General features: G+C 39.6%; 1 protein-coding gene across 1 annotated transcript in view; it reads right to left on the reverse strand.

Moving 5' to 3' along the window:
- The window catches only part of KCNB2 (potassium voltage-gated channel, Shab-related subfamily, member 2), a 596,051-nt gene extending 573,943 nt beyond the window's left edge, over positions 1-22,108 (reverse strand). Inside the window, exon 1 of the mRNA XM_006860018.1 lies at positions 21,530-22,108. Within this exon, the coding sequence (XP_006860080.1) occupies positions 21,530-22,108 (579 nt within the window). The remainder of the gene's footprint in view (positions 1-21,529) is intronic.
- Positions 22,109-22,971: the final 863 nt, after the last annotated feature.

Consider the following 22,971-nt stretch of genomic DNA (forward strand, 5'->3'; position numbering starts at 1 on the left):
AATTATTAAATTGAAGCAAGTCAAAATCACTTCCTAAGTGACCAAGAATTTTAAAACAGATTGACTAAGGCTCTTACTGAAAAAGAAAAGGAAAGGAAATCCCATCAGTACTATCTAAAATATCAGAATATTTGAACATATCTGATGACCAGGTGGCGTGCTGAAAGCAAGTATCCTAGAGATGAAACACAATGCTTAATTTCTGTAAAATTGCAACCTAGAAACTTCCAGAAAGCATCTTTTGGGGTCACAACAAAAATCAATTCCTCAAGTTGATAAAACTATGATTCTTTTAAACTTTAGAGCTTCCTGATCTCTCTTTTTCACATTATGCCACACAAATCCATTTTTCAAACTCTTTGCATATACTCCCCAAAGAGCTCTATTTTAATATTCAAATGCATGAGTTTTTCTGAGTGGTGGGAAAAAATCCTACTTGGGCCCAACTTGCTCCAAAGGTGGGTGGTTACATATGAAGAAATGGTCATTGGATTTGTTCATCCTCTGGAGGTCATGGAAATACTGCCCATCGCTAGGGGCTGGATCGCAGATCCTCCCCATCCACTACAGGCTGCTTCCTATCTATGCATGTCAAACTTGTTCCCAAACCTGCAGCTCATTTACCAAAATGAGCAATCCTAGCAAAGCAAAGCATCAGAAAGTTTGTCTTTCAGCCAGCAGCACCTGATGCCTCTCTCTGCCATATATAACAGCCTACACTGCTATTCTAGATGGAGCATTCATACAGTGCAAAAAATGTAAAATGCACATCTATGGTTCTCAGCCTATTTCAAAAACATAAAGGGCCACTTAAAATAGATAAGGTACCCAGATTCCTTAAGCTGCCAACAACTAATCAGTAGGATGAGATATTCCGCTTCTGTCTACCTTGCTTAATTTTCACGGAGAAATAGAAATACTGTGAAGCATTTAGTCTTGCTGTTATTTCTACCCTTCAGTTCCTTTGGTGGCAGATTTGTTTGGTGAATGTTAAGAACTATGTTTGGTATCAGAAATTGAAGATGAAGAGATGTGGTATAGGACTCAAAGTGCTACCACGAAGCAGGAGAGAGGAGACAGACTCTTTAGATTAAGTATGAAGGATAAGGGAGGGGCTCACAGAGGAGGGGCCTAGGCAGAAGCTACAGATAGATGTCAGAGGGGCTGGGGTATAAGGAAGTGAGAAGGGCAGCGGTAGTCACACAGGCATAAATATGCCAGATGTGTGTGGGTGTGGCTGCAGCTAGTATATGAGGTGTCACCTCTGGATGGATGCACTGTTGGTGCTGTAAGATAACCACTGGATTGCTAACTACAAGGTTGGAGTTCAAAGCCACCTGCCACTAGCCACTCTGTAGGAGAAACATGAGGCTTTATTCTTCCTATTTCATTCTTTTTCTGCATTGTCAAGACCACAGAACCCACTTTCATGGTCTAGGCCTTGATTGTCTTATAATGTCCATGAACCTGACTTTCTAAATTCATTCGGCCACCCCGAATTCTAATCCAATCTTCATGTAGTCAATAGAATTATCTTTCGAAAACATATCTCTGATTACATCACTCCCTAATGGTTTACCATTGCCTGCAGTCTACTTTAGACTTTACTATCGCTCTCAAGACCCCTCACAACCTTCCTTTCAGCCACATGTCTTTGACATTGCTGTTGTTAAGTGCCACTGAGTCAGTTCTGACTCATAATGACCCCCTGTAGAGTTTCCAAGGAGCAGCTGGTGAGCTTGAACCGCTTACCTTGCAGCTCAAACTGATTTTGCAGTCCAGCACATTAACCCGCAGTGCCACACCGGGACTCCAACCACTTATCACTCCTTTTACAAAAACTAACCCACCAAACCCACTGCCAGAGAGTTTATTCTAATTTATAGTGACCCTATAGCACCAAGTAGAGTCCTGGTGTGGCACTGTGGGTTAATGCACTGGACTGAAGTTGGTTTGGATCACAAGGTTGGCAGTTCAAACTCACCAGCCTCTCCTCAGAAACCCTATACAGGGTCTCTATGAGTCAGAAACGACTTGAAGGCACTTAACAACAAACAACAAATATCACAAAGTAGAATTGCTCTGTAGAGTTTCCAAGGCTGCAAGTCTTTAGGGAAGCAGATTGCCACATCCTTCCCCTTTAAAATGGCAGGTGGGTCCAACCATTTGCTTAGCAGCCAAGCTCCATGGCTCTTTCCTCCTACACATGGCTCCAGTTATGCCAGAATATTAACGAGAGCTATGGGATACACAGGTTGTTCCCTACATTCAGTAGTCTTGACAGTGTAGAAAAAGCTAAAGGCATAGTTAACTAAAGGAATAGTTAAAGGCAAAAAGCCTGCAATCAGAACAAATTACAGCTTTAGTAGAAGTGAGTGAAATGGTTGGAATTGAACTCAAGATTCCAAAGGCAGAGCAGTTTCATCTATGTGCTTAATGGAGTCCAAGATGTAGAACATTTAGGCCTGGATCTATATTGAATGACTATACAGGATGATAGCCAGGGGTATAGAAGAAAGATGATCCTAAGTCATAAAGAGAATCACCAGAGAATATGAGGGAGTCCTGGCAATACTGGCTAATAATGGGGAAAATAATGATATGTAGCTGGGTAGGAAGAAGAACTGAGAAAAACCTACAGAATGACTGCAGATGAATCCCAGTGTACCACATACTGAATGACAACACACACAAATATGATATTCCTGGGTCTCAACTCTCTGATCTGCATTATGGGATTAGTGAATAGCGTTAATATAAAGTTGCAGTCAACAAACTATGTTGCTGTCAAAGTTTATGGAACATACACGACCTTCATTTACATTCTGCCTGTGGCTGCTTTTGAGCTACAGTGGCAGAATTAAGTAGTTTTAACAGAACTCATATGGTCCACAAAGCAAACATATGTACTACCTGGTCCTCTACATATAAAAAAGTTTACTAACCCCTGCTGTAAGCGGTCAGTATGATAAATCCTCAATGTCAGTGTACAGCACACCCACCTCACAGTGAATCCTCAATAGACATGCTTTCGCTTTTGATCTTTCAGGAAGGTCATACTGATTACTGAGGCAAGCGGACATGGCCTTCATTCATAACCCTGGGTTTTAGGGTACAAGGTTCATTTTTCCAAGTTGTGAGGAAAGCAGTATTGTTAGAGAAGAATTTGTCTTGGAATAAGGGGACAGAGTAAGTGCTGCTAGGACATTCCGACAACATTAGGACGTTATAAGCTTTATCTCCCAGAAGGTTTGGGAAATATGTGTAGGAAACTAATATGTTATTGTTAAATGCTGTCAAGTCGGTTCTGGCTCATAGCGACCGTAGGTACAATAAAACGAAACACCGCCCAGTTCTATGCGGTGAGCCCATTGTTGCTGCCACTGTGCCAATCCATCTTGTTGAGGTGTTTCCCTCTTCTTCACTGTCCCTCCACTTTACCAAGAATGATGTCCTTCTCCAGGGATTGGTCCCTTCTGCTGTGGCCGAAGTATGAGAGAAAACTAATACAGCTTGTGAAAAGCAGCTGTTAGGGTATTAGGTACCAGTGTAGCCTCTTCCCCAGAGTTAAATTCCTATTCAGAACCAAAGGCTTTGGGAAGACTGACAACTATTAGGAGAGCAAGGAAAAAGTCTGCTTAATTTGTACAGAGCTCACAGATTAAGGGAGGGGAGAGGAAAGGTGAAGAGTCAGATTCTCTTAAACAGAGAGAATATTTAGTTACTGGTTATAAAGGCTCAATAAGAAAAATCACGAACACATATTCTCAAACTCTGAAGGTTTAGGAGAGAGAAAACACAGATAACTATTTTATATGTTTAAAGAAGGAGCCCTGATGATGTATGTAATGGGTTACACACTGGACTGCTAACCACAAGGTCAGCAATTCGAGTCCACCAGCCACTCTTCAGGACAAAGATGAGACTCTCAGCTCCCATAAAGATTTATATCATCAGACACCTATATAGGGTTGTTATGAGTTGGAACCACCTCGATGGCATACAACCACCACCACCAAGTTAAAAGACAAAAAAACTATAGATTCTTTCTTTCAAAGTCTGTACTACATTTCATTTCACTGCAATTTAAGTAGATATTACCTAATGTAAGGTCCCTGGTGACACAGTGGTTAGGATCTTGGTTGCTAACGAAAAAGTCAGTAGTTCAAACCCATCAGCTGCTCCATGGGAGAACTATGTAGCAGTTTTGCTTTCATAAGGATTTACAGCCTTGGAGAATCTATGGGGCATTTCAACTCTGTCCTATAGGGTCTCAATGACTCAGAATTAATACCATGTCAGTGGGTTTGGTTTGATGGATTATAGTCTTATACAGAGTCTGACTAAAAGTAAATAGGAAATCAGATTGAAGTCAAAGAAATTAAATGAAAAATCCATAGTTGTTCAATAATGCATAATCCAAAGGAAGCTTTTGAGGGGTTCAGCAGGGCACCGAGAAGAGGGGACCCTAGAGTTGGGTTTGTTTTTTATTTGCATTTCCCTGAGAGGTGTAGCAGGAGGCTGGATGGTGCAAGTGGTTTTCAAGTGGCTTATGGTTTGTAACCACCCAGAAGTTCCATGGAAAAAAGACCAGGCAAATTGCTTCCATAAAAATTAGTGTAAAGGAAACCCTATGGAGCACTTCTGCTTTATAAGACATGGGGTTGGATTATTTAATAAGCAAAGTAATTTACTAGTAACATATGCATAATTGTTCACACAAGATTAGTAAATAAGCACAAGTAAACCAGTGATTACGTTGCATATTGGGTAATCCAACACTGTGTTTTGGCAGGACTAGCCCAAGATGAAGGGACCAAGAAGCAGGTGTGTTAAAAGGAAGAACCTCCACTAATTCCCTGGCAGTTCTGACTCACAGTACACCTTTTAAACAAAGTAGAACTGCCTCATAGGGTTTCTGAGACTGCAAATCTTTACAGAATCAGACAGCCTCATCTGTCTCTTGATAAACAGCCAACCTTGCAGTTAGCAGTCCAACATTTAATTCACGCTGCCACCAGGGTGCGTTAAACCTCCTCAAGCAGAAAGAACGTAAGAATTTGACAGAAGCATCAGAGACACTTCCTCATTTGGGCTGAGTTGCAATGAGAAAGGCATTTGGATATTTTCACAGTACTCATGAGTAGCAATATGGTACCTTGGGGAGCCCTTTCTATATCCACAATTCATGAAGCTGTCCCATCACACCCGAGACAGAATGTCTGATATCCAACAGACCTGTCATCTAATCTTCAGGCTCAGTTTTACATGTATGTAAGTGCAAGGAGTTGTGGGTGGTGCTGTAGAATAGCTAATTACAAGGTCAGTGGTTCAAGGCTACCAGCTGCTCCTCAGAAACGCCACACAGGGTCACTAGGAGTCAACGACACTTAACAAGAACAACATTTAAATGCATCAGGGTACAAATATTTATCAAAGTTGTAGGTATTTGTTTACCAAAGACAAGTAGACACGGAATCACATACGCATTTTTTTCAATTATAATATAACCGTTTATATTTTTTGACTTTAAGCACATACATGCACCTAGTATATTGTTAAAAATATGACCAACCAAACAGCTTAGTACCATTTATCTTATGCATAATCTGTACACAAAACTTTTTAAAAGTATGTTTGATTAGCACTTTGTAAACACTCAATACAAATTAAAATACTTAAAATGGCTCATGAGCTAGAATGAGAAAAGTAAAGACCAAGTACATATAACAGATTTTTCTTTGAATTTTGATAATACTCATAATTCAATAACTTGACTTAATAGTATTTTTCACACCTGCAGAATTCATTTAAAAAATAAAGAAAATCTGGTAGGTTTTTAACAGAATAACAAAACACACGTTATTCTAGAGTATAGCCTAGTAGTTCATAGTTTCTTCCATTGCAAATGTAGTTATTTCCAACTGTAAAACAGGAAAGTGCCACTCTTTCAAAACTGGATTGCTGAACAATGTTTTCCTGTCCCTAAGCTGAAAACTGCACTAAAATGGAACAGGCTGTTCACCTTATGGATATTATACACAACCTCTGCTGGTTTCCAAAATGAAATTTTCCATTATATATAATGAAATACATCTAAATTAAACAGTGAAAATTTCCATTATATATAAAGAAATACATCTAAATTACACAGCACCAATATGGCGTCCTGGTGTGGCGCTGTGGGTTAATGTGCTGGATTGCAAAGTCAGTTTGAACTGCAAGGTCAGAGATTCAAGCTCATTAGCTGCTCCTAGGAAACCTTATACAGGGTCGCTCTGGGTTGGAACCGACTCGATGGCACTTAACAACAACAACAATAATATGCTTTACTTCATCTCACTTTCACTGTCACTGACTTGATTCTAACTCACAATGATCCAGTATGGGGTTTCAGAGTCTGTAATCTCTACAAGAGCAGAAAGCCTCATCTTTCTCCTATGGAGCAGCTAGTGGTTTGTACTGCCGAACTTGGGGTTAGCAGCCCCATACTTATCCTACAGCATCACCAGGTTTACCTCACGTTGTTGTTGTTGTCAGATGTCATCGAGTCGGAACCGACTCATAGCGACCCCATGCACAGCAGAACGAAACAATGTCCGATCCTGGGCCAACCTCACTACCGCTGCCACACTTGACTCCATCAATGATGCCACCTGGCTGATCCATCTCGTTGGGGGTCTTCCTCTGTTTTTTCTGACCCTCCACCCTACCCAGCATGACATCCTTCTCCAACGATTGTTTCCTCCGGACAATATGTCCAAAGTAGGAGAGACGAAGCTTAGCCATCCTGGCCTCCAAGGAGCACTGTGGCTGCACTTCTTCCAAAACAGATCTATTGGTTCTTTTGGCAGTCCATGGCACTTTCAGTATTCTCCTCCAACACCACAACTCAAAGGTTTACCTTATAGTGGAGGCTAATTTGCTTTTCAATTCAACTCAATTTTGGTTGAAACTATATGTATACCAATGTACAAATTAGACAGTCCTATTCAAAATTTTGTCAGAGATAGATTTGTTGTTGTTGTTAAGTGTTGATGAGTCAATTCCGACTCACAGCAAACCTGTACAGGGTTTCTGAGGAGCGGCTCGTGAAATTTGATTTAAGAAAAAAAAAAATCTATATGATGTCTTAACTTAGATGATACCAGAGAAAACAACTGCAGTTGAATATCCCAGATTACACTCTGAGTTTTATATTAATTAAAGCTAAAATAAAATGATAATCAAAATCATTTTAATTCAGCCAAGATCTACTGAGTGTTTATTAAGCTCTGTGCTGCTTACAAGTTGAATGAAAGCTGACTGTGATCTTCAATCTACTTAGAGTCTAAGAGTACTTTTATTCATGTGCAAGTATCCTGGGGTTCCTTGGAAGGATGATGCAACCAAGTACCCCTCTCTGGAGCAGCTCTGGGCTCACTTGACTGCCCTTGGCACTGTGTTGGCATAGGCTCCAGGCAGCTATTTAAAGTGGCATTTAACATTTGTGGTTGCATCAGGAGTGACTCAAGGAGAGATCATTGTCTAAGTGTTAAATCCACAGTGGCAATGACCTCCAGTGTCCTGTAACAAAATCCTGAGAGACAAATGAAAATACTTCTTCCAGCTATTCTTGGACCACTCAAGCATTTTCCATGGATTTTCATCCCTGATCAGGTTATCACAAAAGTTTATATCCTGAATGAGGTGACTGTTTTATTTGAATGACAAAATGGCATCTACCCTTAATTACCAAATATTAGTTGAAGTTCACTGCATTTGGGGACAGTTGGGCTCATTATAATCTGACATGCTCTAATTGCAGTTCTGGTGTGGCACTGTAGGATAAGCACTGGACTGCTAACTACAAGGTTGGTGGTTCAAACCTACCAGCTGCTCCTTGGAAACACTATACAGGGTCTCTATGAGAGAGAACCAACTTGTCAGCACTTAACAACTACAATAGAGTGATAAGGTCCTGGGATGTCACAAACAGTTTGCCCTCAGCTACTAACCAAAAGGTTAGCAGTTCCACCCTACTCAGAAGCACCATATAGGAAACACCTGGTAATCTGCTTCCATTAAGATTGTTGTTGTTAATTTCCATTGAGTCAGGTCCGATCCACAGCGAACCTGTGTAGGATTTCCAAGGAGCACCTGGTGAGCTTGAACCCCAGACCTTGCAGTGCCACACGAGGACTCCTTCCATAAAGATTACACGCAAGAAAACCCTCTGGAGGCCAGTCAGTTCTACTCTGTAATACATGGGGTTGTTATGAATGGAAATTGGCTAGAAGGCAAAAGGCTTCGTTTTCATAGCTAAGTGGCAGTGTGTGAGTCATATGTATCACATACAGACATAAAAGAAGAGACTTCAAGCATCAGTTCAATCTGTCTACATCAGGTACCTTTCCTTAGTAATATCCGAAGTTCTTTTTTTAAAAGCTTTATAAAAACACTAACAGGGATAATTTTATGCAATAACTAATGAGTCAACTTGGAGCTCTGGTAGCATTTTGGGTTACACATTGGGCTGTTAATCACAGGGTCAGCAGTTCAAATTCACCAACTGTTCCATGGGAGAAAAATGGGACGTTCTGCTCCCTGGAACTGAGTCCATCACACATAACCACCAGGAACAACCAGTGAGTTACTTTAAAGATAAATGCTGTTGTTGTTTAGCTCTTTTGCATCAGTTCCAACTGACAACAACCAAGTATAGGGTTTCCAAGATGTGGCTGGTGTGCTTACCCTACAGTGACATATTAGAGTCCTAAAGAACACTGTTATTGTTAAGTGACGTCAAGTCAGTTCCTACTCATAGTGCCCCATGTCCAAGGAGAGACTGGTGGGTTTGAACTGCTGACCCTGCAATTAGCAGTCCAGTGCTTATCCTATAGTGCTATACCAGGACACAGCTCAAAGTACTAATATATAAAGGTACAAAGTCTGGCATATTTCTAAAGTTCGATTTTAGAGCCTACTAGAAGAGCTTTAGAGAAATTAAAGCAGATATATCGCCCTCTCCTATTTCCTGTCTCTGTGCCAGTCACAAAACTGTTCCCAGAAGGTCCAAGGTACCTATTCTATTTGGTTATGCCTGACCGTAAAGGCTGACTTAGAGATCACAGAAAAACCTGTCTCTTCAATTCTTTCAAAGCTTTGATTATAAACTATGAAGTTATGATCAAGAGATAGGGGAAAGAATAAAAAGTGTCCTAGGACCAGGGACTGATGTTGCTGATACATACATAAAGTTCAGATTTTCTCTAAGGTCCACACACTATATAAACTGTTTCTACTCCACTGCAGAGACAGGAAGGGTTTTCTTTATTGGCCATCCAGATACTGCGGGGCAAGAAAAATTTGCACTTTGAATGCTATCTGAAAAAGTCTGTATCACCTCTTAGAATATAGAGTATAGAACACTCTTAATGACCTGAGAACTTTAGAAGTCTCTGGTGTATGGAGTACTGGTATGTCACTGTAGGATAAGCACTGAACTACTAACTGCAAAGTGGGTGGTTCAAACCCTCAACTAACCCTTGGAAATTCTATACAGGGTCACCCTGAGTCAGAATTGACTCTATGGTACTTAATACCAAGAGCAAGGCTGACTCCTAGGAGGCCAAGGTCAGCTATGCCTCTGCCCTATACTGACACCAACTATACCTTTTATAATACTTGCTACTTCTCTGCTGGGTTTAATAATTCATTGCAATAGATAAATAGAACTCATAGTTTATTAGGGAAATGGTGGTGGTGGTGTGCCATGGAGTCGGCTTCGACTTGTGGCGACCCTGGATAGGGTTTCCAAGGCTGTAAATCTTTACAGGATCATAAAGCGTCATCTTTCTCCCATGGAGCATCTGGTAGATTCAAATTGCTGTGTAATCCACGATACTACCAGGGCTCCTTACACAATTCCAGTTTAGAAAGAGCATTCAGGATACAGCTCTAGGATCAGGGTAGCCTCTTTTCAGTCATGCTTGCAGGTGTGCCTGACTTTGACCTTTGGCCTCTGCCCTGCTCAGGCATGTGGATCAAATCATTTTAGGTTTACTGATTAAATGCCCAGAGGCACCCCGCTTCTCCAGTAAGCCTTAACCCAGACACTCAACTCTAGCTCTGAGGTTAGCAAACCTAGCTTCCCCAATAAGTATCTAAAGGCATCCTATTCTGCCAGCAAGCCTTCTGCCAAAAGGCACTTCACTTTCTCACACCAATGTTTTACTTGAATTATTAGTGTATGCTTCTACATACATTAATGTATCTCATGCTGGCCTCTTGGTTCTGTGGCCTTTGCTACCATTTCTCACAGTCTCTCACCATCTTTGGTGTGACAGATCTTTGTCTCCTGGATTGAGGAACTTCCCAGTGCAGGGACCCTGGGCCCAAAGTTGCAGTCCACTTCTGGCTCTTCTTTCTTGGTGGTCATGAGGTCCTTGTTTCTGCCTACGTTGTTGTTGTTAAGTACCGTGGAGTCGGTTCCGACTCATAGTGACCCTGCACAGGGTTTCCAAAGCTGTAAATCTTTACCAGAGCAGAACGCCTCATCTTTCTCCCACGAAGCTGCTGGTAGTTTCGAACTGCTAACCTTGAGGTTGGCAGCCTGACCCATAACCACTACGCTACCAGAACTCCTTTGTTTCTCCCTATGGAATGACTTATTTAAAGCTTAGTGAGATGGTAAAACTGACCAGTCCCCACCTTAGGATTCTATACCACTTATTTTCATGGTCCTATACTAGGGAGGAGTCCCGGTGTGGCACTGCGGGTTAACGCGCCAGACGGCAAGGGAGATTTGAACCGCAAGGTCAGTGGGGTTCAAACTCATCAGTCGCTCATCGGAAAACCTAAACAGGGTCGCTAAGGGTTGGAACCAATTCGACGGCACTTAACAACAACAACATACTGCTATGGTGCTATAAGATCAGCATTGGACTGCTAACCAGTACTCCTCAGAAACCCTGTACAGAACTGACTAGATGGTACTTAAGAACAACGACCCCAGCAAGGGTACCAGGCCTCTTACTGACATTATTAGCACACGAGCCAATCCCCTGGGTGGTTCACAAGGACCCTGCAGTTAGAAGTCCAGTGCTTATCCTCCAGCACCACATCAGGAATCCAAAAGCCATGGCTAGAAGGGGACAAATTAAATAACTCACTGTGTTGTAGGTATACAGACAGTGTATTTCACTATTTTACTTTGGGTCCGTTAACAATGTTCATGCTGTTGTTGTTGTTAAGTGCTATAGAGTCAGTTCCAACTCAAAATGAGCCTGTATAGGGTTTCCGAGGAGCGACTGGTGGGTTTAAACTGCCAATCTTACAGTCAGAAGTCCAGTGTGCTGTTCCATTTAAAATGATAAGACTATCTTCTCTTAATTAAAATTACTGAAACATTTTAGAGAAAATTAGACATTTTCTCTTGTGATTATGGTAATTTATGATATAGTTCTTCTTATCCTCCTGGTGTGGTGCTGCAGGATAATGCACTGGACTGTAGAGTCGGTTTGAACTGCAAGGTCGGCAGTTCAAACCCACCAACCACTCTTTGAAAATCCTATACAGCATTGCTATGAGTCAGGACTGACTTGACAGCACTTAACAACAACAGTCCTATTTTAAATTAAAAAACATTTTTTGTTATTTTACATGAATTATTAGTGTATGATTCTAGTGGGCTGCCTCCAATCCTTAGTGGAATAAGATGCAAGGGCAGGGATACTAAAAATAAATGACGGGAAGAAAGACCTGGCAGTTTTTTCCCCCCCAAACTGCCACTGAAAACCCTGTGAGTGCATTTCTATGCTGACACACAAGGCCACACCACGAGTTGGAATCCACTCAGTGGTAACTGACTCAAGTTGTTGAAATTGAAAAAAGTGCCTGTATTAGAACCGCCTGCTATTTGAACCTTAAAAGTCTTCACTGAGATACTCTTCTGCTTATCCCTGGTCAGGGGATACACCATGCTGCTCTTTACCTACTCATGAGGCAACATGAGGAACGTGTATTTTGAGATCCTGTTTTATAATAATTTATTGTACATAATGGGCTCATTTCATTGAACTTCACAATTTACTTGAAAATCGTGAAGTGTACTGTCATCTTTTGAAATTAAAAAAAAAAATGTATTTCCTATTTTTCTTTCCTTTGTTAAAGTGTGACAAATGCTGCCAAGTTGCTCTCATATGGTTGCTTGTTCTAAGGAGTGTGGTCTCTCCCGTGTTACTGCTCATTTTATAGCTCTGTCTATGGTTTGGCCTGTTTTCATATTTTCAGCATTATAAACATGTTGCTCTGACCACTTGTAAAAAAATTTTAAATTGAAGTGCCAAAAGCCTTTTATTTTTACATAACTCAGTTTGTGTAATTTCAATATTCAATAAAATATTCAATATTTTACTATGCAGTATTCAATAAAAGTCTTGGTATGGCACTGCAGGATAATACACTGGACCTCAAAGGCAGTTTGAGCCACAAGGTTGGCGGTTTAAACACACCAGCCACTTCTCAGGAGCCCTATACAGGGTCACTACCATCAGAACCAACTGAACAGCACTCAACAACAACAACAAGCTAATTCAATAAAAACTAGCTAATTCAACAATCTAAAACAAGCAATCTTACATTACCAGGTTCTCTAGGAAGAGATTATTCAATTTTATGCAATACATTATATATTGTTGTTGTTGTTAGGTGCTGTTGGGTCAGCAGACTCACAGTTACCCTTTGCACAATAGAATGAAACACTGCCTAGTCCTATGCCAACCTCATAGCTGTTGCTATGTTTGAGCCCATTGTTTCAACTACTGTGTCAATCCATCTCGCTCAGGGTCTTCCTGTATTATATGTTGTTGTTAAGTGCCATCGAGTTAGTTCCAGCTCATAGCGACCATGTATAGGGTTTCCGAGGAGCATTTGGTGGATTAGAACAGCCAACCTTGCAGTTCTTGCGGTCCAGAGCATTATCCTGCAGTACCACACATTATCTATTTCTGTAAAATACAAAAGCAGCTAGGGAAAGGTGAAATATCAGTCACATATTCAATATGGCATCTTCTCATGTTCAGTTTGCAGAACAGCCAACTGCTAACTCTACACCTAACTGATAGCAGTAAGGATGGCCCAGATATACTTGGAATTCTGGGGGGAAAGTTAAATAGTAATAATAGAAATAAATCTTGATGAGGCAATGAGTCGCCATCTTCTTGAGGAATCAAAGCAGTTACATGACTGTTGGTGTTGGTAAGTGTGCTATCGAGGTGGTTCTGACTCATAGTTATCCTGTATAGGGTATCCAAGGAGCAGCTGGTGGGATTAAACTGCTAACTTTGTGCTTAGCAGTACAGTGCTTAACACCAGGATTCCTCCATGACTGTACTTCCATACAATTATTAGTCAAACTTTCAGAGCAAATTTCCACTAGAGAGCATACATGTTTTAAAAATAAATAATATGTGGAGCTATCTGAGGTCAAGGAATATGTGCCATGGGAATTTTCCTTATAAGCTGTTAGCATTTGAAAAGAATTTGTTTTTTTTTCTTTTTTGAAAATGGGAGATAAATTGCAGATGAGAATACTTGATCAAAAACATTATTCAAACCCTTTTAGAGTCTTCAAACTGGTGAGTGTTAAATATTGTGACCATTCTTTCATAATTCTTATGCTTACCTAAAATAGACCATTTACTTTCTAATGTCTCTCGCTTGAAATAAAGAAAACAAATCTGTTAATAACCAAAGAAGTGAATGAACATGAGTTTTCAAAACCAGAATATTTAAGCATTGCCAATGTGCTCTGTTTTGTGATAACATTAAGTAATGTAAGAAAGAAATCTCTCTTTTTGTTTTTTTTTTAGTTTGAAAATAATTAGTTATTGAGTTTTTAAAATTCAGTTGAAAACAATCTGAAAGTCTTCTGTTAATATTAATGGAAATTAATGATTTTTCTAAAAAGATAGAAAAACTGCTTGAAAACTAAGACTGGCCCTCTTTAGATGCAACCAAGATGTAACAAGAAAATGACACATGCATGATTCTTGAGTAATGTTTTTATAAGAATATGCCTATGTACTCTGAGTATAGAATTTATTTTCCAAACTGGAACAAGGTACATGTTGAAGAGTGAAACAAGATGCACTCAATAATCTGTTAAGACAAAAGTAGTAAACCAGTGCTATGTTAGCATTTTGCGTGGATCAACCATCAACACTCTATGGAAGCAGCTGTCAAGAAAGCAAATGATGTATTTCATTAGTCAAATCTGTTGCACAAGACATCTTTAAAGTGTTCAAGAGCAAAGATGTCAGTTTGAGGACTAAGGTGCACCTTATCCAAGCATGGTATTTTCTATAACCTCATATGCATGTGAAATTTGGACAGTGAATGGGAAAGACCATAGAACTGATCCATTTGAGTTATGGTGTTGGAGGAGAATATAAAAGTACCATGGGCCATCAAAAGAACAAACAAATCTGTCTTAGAAGAAGTACAGCTAGAAAGCTCCTTAGAAGCCAGGCTGACCAAATTTCTTCTCTCATACCTCAGACATATTATCAGCAGGGACCAGTCCCTGGAGAAGGACATCATGCATGGTAAAGTGGAGGGTCAGCAAAAAAAAAAAGGAAGTCCCCAAATGAGATGGACTGGCATAGTGGCAGCAGTAATGGACTCAACCTCAAGTGAGGTAGGCACAGGACCAGTCAGTGTTTTGTTCTGTGGTACATAGGGTTACTATGAGTCCAGCACCGACTTGACAGCACCTAACAACAAGAACTCAAGAAAACTATGACCTAGGTAAATGGATCAAGGTCTAGAATTTTAAAATTCAACCTCCTTCATTAGAATCAAAGAATGGAATAGTTGAGAAATTTTAATTAAAAGGCAATGCTGTATTCTTATCTGCTGCATTTTATCATTCTGTGATGCTGTAGGATAAGCACTGGACCACAAGTCAGTTTGAACTACAAAGTAGACAGTTCAAATTCATCAGGCACTCCTCGGAAACAGGTTTCTATAAATTGGAACTGACTTGATGGTACCTAACAACAATAATATTTCTTGGATTTCAACCTGTTGGTTTATGTAGATAAAGTATTTAAGAAAGGAAAAACAATGTATCTTCAAGCAAACCTCCATAGGCAGGTCAACTTCTTTTAAAACTCTGTTTCTTGTTTAACACCTTTGGACTTTTGTGTTATCAGAAAAGCACAGACAACTTACTCCTTACAGTCAAGATATAAGAAGAAAAGGAAAACAGTAAACAGGACACATAGAAACATCATGATTAGCAGACCCACCTCAGACTGGCACCACAATGTAGGGAGAATTCTGCATGTATTCACACGGCATCAATCTTCCTTTTTGCCCATTTATACCTTTAAAGGCTATTATTGTTTATAACTAAGCAAATCATCAAAAAGCTAACCTGAATTTTATATAAATCAGAGCTGTTTATTCACCTGTATGCACATAAACACAACACATGAAATGTCTGTTCTTGAACTAAATGGTGATGGTAAATAAGAAGATGAGGGAGGAGTCTTTAGATAAATAAGTGGTAATAGAAAGAAATCCAAACCAGTTCCTATTGCGTCAACTCCGATTCATGGCAACCCCATGTGTGTCAGAGCAGAACTATACTCCACAGGGTTTTTGATCATCGATTTTTCAGAAGGACACAGCCAGATTTTTCTTCTGAGGTGCGTTTTGGTAGATTCAAATCATAAACATTTTATTAGTAGCCAAGTACCTAATCGTTTACACACACCATCCAGAAAATCCAAAGAAGCGATATTGCTGTTAAGTGCCGTCAAGTTGGTTCCAATCCATAGCAACACCGTATAGGGTTTCCAAGGAGTGGCTGGTGAGTTTGAACCAGTGAGCTTACGGCTCAGATCGACCTTGCGACCAGGTGCTTATCCTACAGAGCTACTTGTGGTTAAATGAGAAACCCAAGGAAAGGGGAGCAGGAAATAAAGGCACTGGACTGCTAACTGAAAGGTGGACAGTTCAAACCCACACGCTGCTCTCAGGAATCCCATACAGGGTTGCTATGAGTCAGAACCAACTCTACAGCAAACAATGACAACACACTTTGTCCCAATAAAGCTGTCTGAAAGCTCTCATTGTAATGGTTCAGATGAATGAAATACCTTTGTGCAGATTTTGTCTTATATGCTTATCAAATAATAGCTGCTTACCATCTGATTTCCTAACTTGATGTCTGAGATCACCATGTCCCCTTGTGTGTCCATGTCAAGTCTTGCTTCAGAGGTCCAGTCACTCTTACGTGGGTTTGCTTGAAGACTGGTCTTGACTTTCATATATGAAGCATGAGGGTGTTCTACTATGTAGAGGACACTAGTTTCTTTCCGTCCTCAGGTGGCCTGTGCTACTTCCTTATCATTGTTTCATCCCAAATGCTGATAATACTGTAATACTCAGAACCCATTCCTCTTCAGAATCCTGGTGTGGCACTGTTGGGTAAGCATTGGATTGCTAACCACAAGGTCAGTGGTTTAAACCCAACAGCTGTTCCTTGGAACCCCTATGCAGGGTCGCTATGAGTCAGAAAGGACTCAAAAGTACTTAACAACAACATCATCTCTCTTTAATGCTCTCAAACATGATTTAGGCTAATGTGGATGTATGCAATATTTAAAGGGGAAACTACTACAGTTCTTTTGGGAAGAGGCCAAAGAAAAGAGAGAGAAATGTTTCGAGTCCAGAAGAAAAGTAAATTGCTCTACTCTGGAAGAGACAGAGGACCAAGTCTAATTCCAATTCACTGCCCAGGAAACTGGCAGCCAGTTAAGCCAAGTTCCTAGCATGTTCCTATGACAAGCATACCAGAGCCAGCAATTCCATGTCAAGGTAACCTGATTCCCTGGATCCATTTGGCTGGGTCACACATTCACAAACAAATTTCAACTTTGTTCATTATCTCTACATGAGGTTATATAGATAGTCATGAAGGTACACTGAGAGGACTGAAAGAGGATAAAGTCCATCAACAGAAACAACCCATTACCACATCACACCACACTCTGGACAACTTGTATCTACCCTATTGTTACTATATTATATTATATATATATAAATTATAAATATATTTCATAGTCTTATATATATGCATAAAAGTGCTAATTCGTTAAATATAGACATTTCAAATATATCACAAATTTTAACCCTTGTTTTGACCTGTTTTCAGTTATGAGTATACCAGAAACATCAATTAATAGAAGTGGGTCCTTAGGAGACACCAAGAACTTCCTGTAAGAGCCAAATAGATAATGTCAGGGTCAAAGTCAAAGGCTGAGGAAGAGGTCACATGGTCTTTTGGTAGTTTTGTATTTCATAGTGGATGCATACGGCATGGGCTGAAGAGTTATTATCTAATAAATTAGTGAGTTTTTATTCCATGTTAATGAATAGAGATAAGTCTTTTAATTAGGTTTTCCTTCTATACAAAGGATTTATCAAATAATCTCATTATAACTTTCATAATTTCTTTATTATAAAATATAAGCTATAGTAGGAGGAAAAACTGTGGAACAAAACTCAAAACCGTTCAAGAGGCCAAACTTACTGGCCAAATCGAGACTGGTGGAATACCACATCATATCGCCTTTAGTTGTCCTTTAGGGCTAGAACTGAACTCTGCCTCCCTGGCTCAATTTTTCAGTCAAACCATAGCCAGGTCTATAAGGGAACAATAACACCAGCGAGGTACACACGCCTTAGAACAGTCTACCATTTGAGATCTAAAGGGCAGCATTTACCCAAGGACAAAGTTCAGACCGGTCAGGAAAAGAGGAATGAAAGCTGGAAACACAGGTAGGGTAGGAGGGGATTGCAATCAGTGAGACAAAACAAAATGGGTATGAACTGTTGAATGGAAAAGTGATGATCTGCTTTGTAAACTTTCACCCAATTCACAATAAAAAGTTTTAAAAATGAGAAAACCAAAAAAGAAAGCAATCATGTAATTCCATCATCTAGACTTAATTATTGCTAACGTTTGGATGTACAAGTTTCCAGACTTACTTTCTCTGCATATTTATGTTAATGATAAGTACTTACATATGTTTTTATTACAAAAATATATGGGGGCTTCAAAAAGTTCATGGAAAAATGCCATTAGCTTTTAATTCCATTTTCCAAGGAACATTTTGCCCCAAGTAGACCCATGCTTGGGGTAAACTACTTCTTTCCAGCAACATAATGAAGAGACCATCTACATCTATGTATGTCAAATCTATATTTTCACTGCAATGTCCTCTTAGTCATCCATTATATGGACTCAACAAAATGCAATGACCCAATTCCTTATCTATCATTAGATACTTACGTTGTTTTCTTTCATTTAGGTTGTTTCCTATGTTTTCTTCTTCTTCTTTTTTTTTTAAATTTTTTATAACCACTGCTGCAAAGAGCAGTCTTGAATACACAACTTTGCCCACAGTTTGCCTATATCCTTAGTGATGATTAGTCTAAATTAGAACTTTGATCTTATAAAATTAAAAACATGAAATCCCTATTTAAACTAAGAATATATATATTTTTTAAATTCTGGAGAGAGGATTGTCTTTCTAAGTATCTAATATTTATAATACATTTAGTGTATCTCAAATGTGTTCAACTTCATTACCAAGGTGAATAGAAATAATTGGAAAGGAGGCGATGTAGGATTAGCACTGGACTTTGAACTGCTAGGGCAGCAGTTCAAACCCATCAGGTGCTCCTTGGAAACCCTATATAGGGTCACTATGAGTTAGAACTCACTCAATGGCAATTAACAACAACAACAACAATAAGGTAAACATATATTCACCTCCAAAGATCTATTATTTCCTAAACAAATTAGGAAAACAGATTGCAAGTAAAGCATTCCTTTGTAAGAGTTTCATATATTAATGAATCTGACATGCCCACAGTACAAAATACACAGTGAGGCCTAGAGTATCATCACACTCCAGTTTTAATACAACTATTGGTCTCCAGGTTGTAAGAAGAATACTATTCACATATACCCAGTATTAGCACTCCCTCATTAAGAATTATCCTGGGAAACAACAAGTTATATGCCTTGAGAAGAATACTGGAAAAGCTGGTGACTTATATAAGACAACACACAGAGCTAGTTTTAAAAGGCTCTAAGCCTCACACAAATGAGAAATCGTTTCACTAAACTGCCGTTATCAGCCAATGTAAGTAATTTCCATCATGTTAGGCCACTCAAACAGAGGAAAATATAGACACATAAACAAACATGCATCTTTACGAAACTGAGTAAAGAATAAACGTAAGTTAGCGAAGTTCTCTTAGTTTTATTAATAAACTGGAAACATTTATTATTTATAATTCTATAAAATTTCCCCAAACCACTGACCTTAGCTAAGTATAGTTTGTAGGTAAATATCCATTCACACATAATTTGAAACAAATTTTTAAAAGTCTGTGTGATGCATAATGGCATAGAATGGCATAGTGTTAACAAATCATTATAATCACACGTTCTTAGAAAACAAGAAATGGCGACTACTTCTAGAATTTAAAGATTAATGAACTCTCTCATTGGAAAACGAGGTTATCGATTCTATTACATCCAACCTATAAATCTTCAAAATAAATGCATATTAACTTTTTTCTGCAATCCTATTAACTTTGTTACTATTGTTGTTAAGTGCCATCTAGTCGATTCCAACTCACAGCGACTCTAAATAGCCCAAGGAACAGTTGATGGGTTTGAACTGTCGACCTTACAGCTCAAACTAGTCTTTTGGTCCAGTGTTTATCCTATAGTGCCACACCAGGACTCCAGTATTAACTTTAGAAGTGTGTTTTTAATATCGTTACAAATAAGTAAACCACATTAATCTTTCATATTTTCTTTGATTAAGCTGCTTATTTTTACATAGTTGGCCAACTCCCTCTGGAGTTTTTTTGTAAAACAATGATTTATTCCTCAGTTGCCTAAAGGCTGGAAAGAGTTAACATCCCAACACCTCACTTAGAAATTCAGGGTTTCTCACTTTTACTTTAAAAGTCTGCAGCCTATTTTTAGTACTTACAAATATACAAGCAAATATTTACATATTTACCTACATATATGTAAGTAAACACTTGACACTGGAAACAGCAATGGTCTTCCTCAATTCAAACCCACAAATAGAGCACATTTCTTTCTATGTTATAGGTACAACAAAAAGTAAACAAATTATTCATAACCACACACACACACACAACCTAGTTGAAAGCTTCCATTTACCATAAAATATGCATTTTCTCATTAGGTGCAACGGAAAGATATGCTATTTCATGCAGTTCCATGTTCTAGGTAGAAAGTAAAATCTCTTCAGAAATCAACAAGACTCCAAACTAGGCGTAACAAACCATGCATACGAAGCCGATTTCTTATCATCTGCATTCAGCTGATTATTTAAATTATTTACGTGTGGGAGACTGTCATGTAGAATGTTAATTTCCAATAAAAAAGCACATATGACCTATTATATTTCTGTACTCATTATTGTTTACAAGAATCAGTGTAATTGAAAAAAATGTAAGTAATCAAAAGAATTCATCTGATGACATATTCCACTCCCCATCTTCAATCCATATTCCACCTTCATCTACTATGCACAAAACATTGATTCTATGCTCCTGTGGCTAAAGATGACTCTTTTGACTTTTATAATTCAGACTGCAATACAGAACTAAATATACAAGATAAAAATCTATTTGTGTTAACACTCAAAACTCTAAATAACAGACCACCAGAATCCTGCAATTTAATTAGTCTGATGAATTAAATTAGTAACAAAACTGTACTCTGAGCTTCAGATATACACAGTGGAAACATTTGAGTTTACCTTCATTTTAAGCAAATAATAATGAACATTGAACTATTTTACTATCTCAACTGTGAAAAGATTGTACATCAGCAGTCAGATGCATCACTACCAGGCTTTCCAAGGGAAGGAAAATGGGTGCATTCTGGACATTGAGTCCTTCCTTCCAAAGCTTAGTAATACAACCCCTCTTCATGGTGCGGCCTCCTTGTCCCCTGAGCTTCACTGGGCCATGAGCATTGCTTGAACAGCCACAGAACCAGGACAGGAGACACTTTCTCTATTGCCAGTGATAGGCACCTTCCCTTCATTCTAGTTGTAGCCCAGTCCCTGGCCCTCTGCAAACCTCCATGCCCCCTGGGCCTGATCTAGTGCCTCCTCATCCCAAACAGGGCCAACACCACACACCACTAAGGAAACCAGAACTCTATTGGGACTCTGCTGCCTAGCCTTGTTCCTACAACTGAAGATATTTATGAAAGAGTCATGCCAATTTAGGGCATTCCCCATGAAAAACAATGATACTTGACTGAGTAAGGTTTTGGAAAGGATGTCATCTGTGTAGTGACATTTTGTTCTGTCCTAAAGAAACATCTTAAGTGAAGAAAATCAAACTCTCTGGACTATAAGTGACACATTTCCTGAGCACATAAAGGTAAACAACACCATGTTTTTCTTACCTTTGCAGCCACTGATGAGTTTGGTTTCTCCAGCAAGTCCCAGAGTTTCTTCCTTTTTTCAGGGCAGCAGGTATTATCAAACTCTTCTCCCTCTCGCTCCCTCATAGTCTCCGCCTCTCGTCTCAGTTCTTCATTCATTTGCTCCTTCTTTTGATGGTATCTGGCTTGGCAGCAAGACTCCAAATAGATCTCATCAATCCCCCAGTAATCAAGCTCTTGGCCAAAAGAGAGCGCACACATTTCTTCCATCATGTGGAGTTTGCCTGTCCGGTAGAAATTTAAAATAGACGTGAAAGCTCCTGGATGCCGATCAAAGAAATATTCATTCTCGTTCAGATTGTAGTCATCGCATACTTCCAGGAGGCTCTCGTGGGTGTTGCAGTCTCGAAGCTTCCCCAAGCGCGTCCTGGGCAACCTGTCCAATGTTCTCCACAGAACTTCGTGGTTGAGGCCCCCCACGTTGATCTTCACTCTCCTAGAGCACGACTTGCTCCTAATAATGTCCACAGGTTCCGGTGGAAGAGAGAGTGTTGACCTTGAAGTCTTCCTGTTTAAGCCAGGTGGGGGCTTTTCTGCCATTTTGAACCAGACAAAACTTCAGAGCCAGGGTCCTTACAAGAATGTGTCGTGCAAGGTCAACTGAAGCAGTATCCCTTTGAGACAGGCATTTCCATGGACACAGCTGGAAGAAGGCAACAGCAGGCACTTAGTTACTTGCATTTTTCTTAAAGCATTTCTTGTCACATGTGATCACGCTGCTGTTTATGTACAACCAGGAGGTATAATACTAATTACATTTATGTATTCAGCTATAAATCTTTATCTTTGGATATAAACGAGAGGGATAAGACTGTAACATGTACTACACAGAAGAGGCTGTGTTTTCCATTCCAAACCACCTATCACACGACAAAGAAGCTCTGGGGGCATAGTAAGTAAACCACTCCATAACTGAAAGGTCAGCAGTTCAAACCTAGCAGCTGTTCCATGGGGCAGAATGGAATCAACTTGACAGCAATAGGTTTGGTGTGTTTAGTACAGGCTGACCCAGTTAACATAACAGAGGTCCTAGTGTGGTGCTATCGGCTAAGCAATGGACTGCTAACTGACAGAGTGGAGGTTCAAACCTACCAGTCGCTCCTCACAAATCCTACATAGGGTTGCTATGAGTTGAAACCCATTCCATTGCAGTTAAAAACAACAACATCAACATCAACACTAACCTACAGGTTGGTGGTTGGAACCCACCCAGAAGCCCCAGAGAAGAAAAGCCCAGAGATCTACTTCCATAAAGATTACAGTCAAGACAACCCTATGGAGCAATTCTACTCTGTAACACATGGGGTGCTGTAAGTTGGAATCAACTCGACGGTGATGGGTATAGGTTGACAACTTCCAAATTTGTCACCACACATCTGTTTCTCAAACTGCACTAAATATCC

The sequence above is a fragment of the Chrysochloris asiatica genome, unplaced genomic scaffold, assembly GCF_000296735.1.
Source record: "Chrysochloris asiatica unplaced genomic scaffold, ChrAsi1.0 scaffold00036, whole genome shotgun sequence".
NCBI classification, from domain to species: domain Eukaryota; kingdom Metazoa; phylum Chordata; class Mammalia; order Afrosoricida; family Chrysochloridae; genus Chrysochloris; species Chrysochloris asiatica.